This window comes from Lagopus muta, chromosome 17 (genome assembly GCF_023343835.1).
Source record: "Lagopus muta isolate bLagMut1 chromosome 17, bLagMut1 primary, whole genome shotgun sequence".
NCBI lineage: Eukaryota > Metazoa > Chordata > Aves > Galliformes > Phasianidae > Lagopus > Lagopus muta.
Genome location: NC_064449.1, coordinates 6,448,382 through 6,455,488, shown reverse-complemented (window position 1 = coordinate 6,455,488; position 7,107 = coordinate 6,448,382). Strand labels below are relative to the sequence as shown.

At 50.5% G+C, this 7,107-nt stretch overlaps 2 protein-coding genes across 2 annotated transcripts; both read left to right on the top strand.

Moving 5' to 3' along the window:
- Positions 1-22: 22 nt before the first annotated feature.
- Positions 23-3,610, top strand: LOC125701611 (disintegrin and metalloproteinase domain-containing protein 21-like). The gene has a single exon (XM_048963897.1). It carries the CDS (start codon positions 858-860, stop codon positions 3,210-3,212), a length of 2,355 nt encoding a protein of 784 aa, XP_048819854.1. The 5' UTR covers positions 23-857; the 3' UTR covers positions 3,213-3,610.
- A 562-nt stretch (positions 3,611-4,172) lies between these two features.
- On the top strand, positions 4,173-7,074 carry LOC125701833 (disintegrin and metalloproteinase domain-containing protein 20-like). Its single transcript, XM_048964359.1, has one exon. It carries the CDS (start codon positions 4,253-4,255, stop codon positions 6,572-6,574), a length of 2,322 nt encoding a protein of 773 aa, XP_048820316.1. The 5' UTR covers positions 4,173-4,252; the 3' UTR covers positions 6,575-7,074.
- The last annotated feature ends 33 nt before the right edge of the window (positions 7,075-7,107 follow it).

Genomic DNA, 7,107 nt, shown 5'->3' with positions numbered 1-7,107 from the left:
AGCAGCAGTGCTGTGGAGCTTTGGTTTTGTGTCACTGATAGGAGAGAACGAGAAGACAGACAGGGTTTTACCCAGCCCGTGAATTCATGTCTTCTGAAAAGCTTTAACCACTGCCTGCCATCAGGTGGCAGCAGGACATCCGCCGTGCTGCGCGTTAACCCCGTTGGGGGAAAGGTTTTTTTTCTGGTAGCTACAGCTTCCAGGGAAGGGAGGGATGAATTATTCTGTGCTGCTGCGGTAGCACTTGGTGCTTCTTGACATTTCCCCTTTTGAAGTCTAACAGCTGCATTCTGACAAAAGCATTTCCTGGGGCAGGAGCAATGCCTTACTGCAGGTGAAGCAGGGCAGGCACTTCTGGCAGGGCTGGCAGCTGGTGGGAACCCAGGAGGGGAGAAACTGGTGGACCTTGGTTCAGGCAAAGAACAATTCCCAAATATTCAGGAGTATTTAAAGCAGCCAAACCAGCTGCAAGAGTTCTGTGACTGTCTTCTACATGTAGAAGAGTACATGACCCAAAATATGCCTCTCCCTTTCCAGCAAAAAAAAAACTGCCCTTGAACAATAAAGCACTCAGTGATGTGCCCTGCAAAGATATCTGTCAGCATGAACTACAGGCTCTCACCCTGCAGCTGAAACCATTAGCAACCCAATCCTCATTGTTTTCCTGGTAATCTGCTATTCCTTTCCACTGATGAATGCTTAATCCCCTTTTAAACAAATTGCCACAGCAGCACTGGCTCATCGCACTCTCAGCAAACAGGGTCAGCCCCAGCAGGATGCAGTATTTGGGGTGTACGTAATGGGGTGCTGCTCCTACCTGTGCTGATGCCAGGGTCCTGCCGTTGCCTGTACTCCCCATGGAATGTTTGCATTCAAATAGGAGCCAGACAAACAGACACTCCCTGGGCCCTTCATTCCAGCTGACAACCATGGCTTCAAACTGGACACAACCAGGGCTTGTGCCAAGGCATGTCCCAATGGGCAGCAGGTTTCTTATTGTATTGGGCTTCTCCTTCCTGTCTGTGGGGCTCCTGCTGCTGTGTGCAGACTGCAGCCCCCAGCCCACCTGGGGCTACGCAGCCTATGAGATAGTAACTCCAAAGAAAGCTGGCTCTAAGGCAGGCAGAGCCAGCCAGGGCAGCACGTCCTACTTCATCAGCATTCAAGGTGTGAATTATACCATTCACCTCAGGCAGAAGAAAGACTTTGTAATTAAAAACCTCCCTATACTCACTCGTGACTCCAAAGGACAGGTGATGATCGAGCAGCCCGGTGTGCTAGCAGATTGCTATTACCATGGCTATGTGGAAGGAATCCTGGACTCCATGGTGACTCTGACCACCTGCTCTGGGCTCAGGGGACTGCTGCAAATTGGAAGCTTGAGCTACAGCATCGAGCCCCTGGCAGCTTCCTCCACATTTGAGCACCTTCTGCTGCAGAGGGAGGTGGCAGTTCCTGGGACAGTGATCTACAAAACACTCCAAGGAGGCAGGCGATTTCCAGGTCGCGGGACAGCATCCAGGCAGTTCCAGCCCTGGGGATGGACACGGTACTTGGAACTCATGGTGGTGGTGGACAAAGAGGGGTTTGACTCCTTTGGCACAAGTATAAGAGATGTGACACTAGAGGTTATTGAAATAATCAATCTGGTGGATGGACTGTTTTCCTCTGTCCGCCTTCGCGTGTTATTAACGGTACTGGAGATTTGGACAGAGAAGAACCCTATCAGTATCACCAAAAACATAACTCAGGTCCTTCACAGCTTCAATCACTGGCGCATTCAGCATAGCCCTGCACACATCATGCACGATGTGGGGTGTCTGTTTGCCTCGCTGGACTTCAGTCACAGTACAAGAGCATTGCACACGGATGGTGAATCAAACTTTGCCAGTGCATGCAACAGACAGCGCTCCTCTGCTGTTGTATCATTTGCAAAACAGACTTACATTGACACTGCAGTCCATGTCGCTCACGAGTTAGGATATGTCCTTGGCATGGAGCACGATGACGAACACTGCAGGTGTGGAAATGCCTCTAAATGCATCATGAACCCAAAGAGCACAGTGAGCTATGGATTCAGCAACTGCAGCACAAAGTACTATTTTGATTTTATGGCATCAGGGCAAGGAAAATGTCTGAATAACATTCCATCATCTATAGGGAGATTTGTACCACAGCGCTGTGGGAATGGTATCCTGGAGGACAGGGAGGAATGTGACTGTGGCTCAGAGGAACAGTGTAAGTCAGACCCTTGTTGTGACAATACCTGTCAAAAGAAGGAAGGAGCCATTTGCACTTCTGGACAGTGCTGCAAGGATTGCAAGCTTCTTCCAGAAGGAGAAGTGTGTAGGAAGAGCATCAATCCATGCGACCTGCCCGAGTACTGCAACGGGACATCTGAGCACTGCCCAGAGGATGTGGCCAAGCAGGACGGAACCACGTGCGCTGCAGATGGATACTGCTATTCAGGAAAATGCAGATCTCACACATTACAGTGTCGGAACATCTTTGGTGAGAGAGCACAACCTGCACCACTACAATGTTTCGAGGAGCTGAACACAAAAGGGGATCGGTTTGGCAACTGCTGGGGAGATGGCACAGACAGCAAATTTCAGAAATGTAAGTTAGAAAACGTCCTTTGTGGGAGGGTGCAGTGTACTAATGTTAGACACCTGCCTCAGGCAGATCACTCAACCATCATCCAAACCCCAGTGGGCGATACCTGGTGCTGGGGCACGGAGTATCACGTGGGCCTGGATACCTCAGATGCTGGAGTCATTGAGGATGGCACGCAGTGCGGCAAGAAGAAGATCTGCATCAATCGGACATGTGTCCCTGAGGAGAAGTACCTGGCATCCCACTGCTCTGCCAACACAACCTGCAGAGGAAAGGGCGTTTGCAACACTAAAGGAAACTGTCACTGTGACAACGGCTGGGCACCTCCCTTCTGCCAGTATGCTGGCTTTGGAGGAAGCATCGACAGCGGCCCAACACCAGTCACGAAAAAAGGGCTTTTTAAGTCCATTGTCAGGATTACCATACTGACTGGCACTGTTCTGATACTTGCAGCACTTGCCATTGAATACATCAGAAAGTTTATGTCAATCCGACTGTTGAGCAGGCCTGCTGGACGAGGTCAGTCCAGAGAGGGGGATCCTGAGAAGGAAGAAAGTGAATTCAAACCAGCTGAGAGTAAAAACTCCCCAGTATAGGACTTGATCTGCAGCAGCTGGGCTCAGACACTGACTCCTGACACAGCTGCAGTGGACTCATTTAAAACTTATTCTATAGAAGTGTACAGTTTGGGAAGCTCAGTTTCTTTTCTGTAGGATAGCAAAATGAAATTGTTTTGATAGATGTCAGTAGGAAAAAAAAAAAAGACTAAAATGACAGAAGGGCTCAGGTTCATTTGAAATCCTGATGGTTTGCACAGGCAGTCATCGCTGTGAGCAATACATGGAGCAACGAGGATCCCAGGGTGGCTGAGGCAGAGCCTTTGCTTGTACCAGTGTGTAACAACCAGAAAGATCAACGCAATGGAAAGGTGATACAAGATGTGTAATGACAGAGGGACAAACCCCACAGAAAGGTGTTATAAGGGAAGGAAAAAAAAAATGACTGCTCACCCATCTCTGAAGATCTAGGCTCACAGGGGAGAGATCTGCAGAAAGAGATCCTTCCCCAGTGGCAGTCTGCCTTAAATGAGGTCTAGGAGAGGTAGAGGCAGCCTCCAGCCCTTCTGATCACACACATGAATTGCCTCCACCTGCGCTCCCAGGGCTGACCTGGTCCTTTCCCCAGCTGCTCAATCTGTGCTTCAGGCCAGGACTCAGCAGTTCCCATTCAGCTGTGTATGAAAAGCACAGGCTGGCTGTGCAGGGGTAACCCCAACCTGTGCCCTGGGGGTGCTGTTTGCAGCACGGGTCTCCAATGTGGGGTGCTTTAGAAGCGGAGCAAGCACACAATTTACAAATAAATAAATATGGGTATGTTGGGAAGGAGCTCTCAGGAAACCTATACCGATAGGGCTGTGTGATAAAGAGGGCTGGAGACCACAGGTTTACAGACTGGCAAAGGAGTCAAGGCAATGAATCAGGCACAGAACGGCTCAAGTTGGAGGGGCCGTTAGAGAGCAGTGCTGTGGGAGCAGGCTGCCACATCACAACATGGCGGCCGGGAGTGATGCGGCCTTTCCGGAACCTTCTTAAGGGAGCAGCCAGGCGCCATCTCTGAGAGCTTTAAGGGTGAGGAGATGGAGATGCTGGTGACAGGGGTGGCCTTTGTGAGGTGCTTCACCTCCATTTTGAAGGTGGTGAGATGGTTCCAGGCCCCCGGGACAGCACTGCTCCTCAGGCTGCGGGTCTGGGTGGTGCTGGGGGCTCTTCTCCTCCCTGAGGTGGGCGGCCATCACCCACCGCCCGGTTACGCCGTCCATGAGATCATCCGGCCGAGGAAACTGGTCCTGGCAGCAGGCAGGTCAGCACAGGGAGAGGTGTCCTACGTCATCAGGGTAGAGGGCGAAAACCGCATCGTCCACCTCACGCAGATGCGAGGACTGGTGGTGAACAACCTCCCGCTCATCACCTACAGCCCCCGTGGGATGAGGGTGGTGGAGCAGCCCCACGTCCCTGAGGGCTGCCACCACCTGGGCTACGTGGAGGGCAGCCCCGGCTCCACGGCAGCGCTGAGCACCTGCGCGGGGCTGAGGGGACAGCTGAGGATCGGGAACCTGAGCTACGGCATCGAGCCTGTGCCGGGCTCCCTGACCTTCCAGCACCTCCTCTATCGACGAGAGAGCTGGGACAAGTCCTCGGCATGTGGCTTGACAGACATAGCCATGCGAAAGCAGCCAAGCTGGCTGGGGGCAAAAAAACCCTTAGGGAAGCAAAGCTTGGATCAGAGGCTGCAGCACACCAGGTACGTGGAGATCTTTGTCGTGGTGGACCACCAGCTGTTCACCTTCCAAGGGAGCAATGAAACCTCTGTGATGTTTCTGGTTATAGATACGATCAATTTATCAGAAATACATTATTATCCTCTGAAGATCCGCATCTGCCTAATTGGGCTGGAGATCTGGACGCGTGGCAACTTCATCAGGTACAGCCCAGATATAGAAGAAGTTCTTACCAATTTTAATGATTGGGGAAATAGGTATCTTTCCCATAGGATCAAATACGACGTTGCACATCTTTTCACTTACACAGACTTTGGACTCACCGTTGGGCTGGCGTATGTAGGCAGCATCTGCTACCCCGGCTACCAGTCAGGTCTTGTATCTCACATACAAGAAGATTTTGTGATCTTTGCAACCATTTTTACACACGAGCTGGGTCACAACCTGGGGATGGAGCATGATAGAAAGGAGTGCAGGTGTAGAAATGCCAAGTGCTACATGACGGGAGGTTCAATCGACGGTGCCACGGCTTTCAGCAACTGCAGCATTCAAAGCTATTTAGACCTGCTCAACAGAGGAGATGGCAACTGCTTAAACAACATCCCCGAGCCCAACAGATTGTTCTACTTTAAGACCTGTGGCAACAAGGTGATAGATGAGGGAGAGCAGTGTGACTGTGGGGGCCTGCAGCACTGCCAAGGCAATCCTTGCTGCTTCCAGAATTGCAGGTTGAAGCCTGGGGCTGTCTGCTCTGTTGGGCAGTGCTGTCAAAAGTGCCACTTTCACCCTCCAGGGCACAAGTGCAGGCCAGAGGTAGATGAGTGTGACTTGCCTGAGTATTGCAATGGGACTTCCGAGTGGTGTCCAGAGGATTTGCACATGCAAGACGGGACGCCCTGTGGTGACAATGGTTACTGCTACCGTGGGAAATGCGCATCCCATGACAAACTATGCAGAAAAGTCTTTGGGGATGAAGCTCGGAGTGCTCCAGAAAGTTGCTTCAAAGAGCAGAACATGAAAGGGGATCGATTTGGCAACTGTGGCGGCAATGGGAATGAAGTTGCTTTTGTGGAATGTAAGCCCCAAAATGCTCTGTGTGGAAGGCTGCAGTGCGTGAATGTAAAGAAGACAGCCTTTCTGGAGAAGTCTGAAACCATCATTCAGACTCCAGGGCCTGAGGATTGGTGCTGGGGCACAGCCCACCATGCTAGCATAGATACACCTGATATCGGAGGAGGAATTGACGGCACCAAATGTGGTCCAAAGAAGATCTGCATTAACAAAACGTGCACAGATGTCATCGTCAGAACCAAGTGTGATGCAAAGGTTTTGTGCAAGGGGAATGGGGTTTGTAACAACCTTGAACACTGCCACTGCAAAGCTGGCTGGGCCCCACCAGACTGCCAGTTCCATGGCCTCGGGGGCAGCGTGGACAGTGGCCCTCCGCCAGCTCTCATGATCTCCATTGCAGAGGCTGTCCAAAATAAAGCTTTTGGGACTGCAATAGGAATCACTGTTCTCGTTGCCCTCGTTCTAGTTGCTCTCCTCATTGCTGCAATCAAATACATCAATGCAATAATTACACTTTTCTGTACAAATTCATCCATAGAGACACCTGAAACTCCTGAAAATGAGCAGCAGAATATGGAAGAAGGCGAAGAAGAAGAAGAAGAAGTTTAAAAAACCTGAAAGCACTGGGAAACTCATCAGCTGAGCTTTGGGAAGGACTGAGGGGCTCTGTGCGTACATCCCTGAACCCTGACTGACAGTCTCAGATTTGTACAAAGTGATTTATGTAACGTAACTGTGTGAACTGTATAAAAGTTAATTACACAGAGCTTGAGCATTTCCTCTTCTTGTATAACCAACTATGTAAATAAATGTGGGTTGGGCCCTAAAAATGAAACTATGAGAAATTAAAGAGCATGAAAAATACAGGGTTGTTTTCTTCTCACTGCAGCTAAAGATACATTTATGGGATGTCAGTAATTCACCTGAGCGTTTAGAGGAGCACACACAGATGCACGTGCAGTCCTGCTCTCCAGGTTCATGAGAGGTGCTCCGCTGGGCTGAAGAACCTTAATTTTCTGAATGTTGTGGCCAAGCAGGACTTGGCATGAAGGGAGATGTGAGAAAAGTCAAAGCATGGAAGTGTGTGCTGATGACTGAGTCACCAAGGTTGGAAAATGTCTCTAAGATCATCCAGTCCAGCT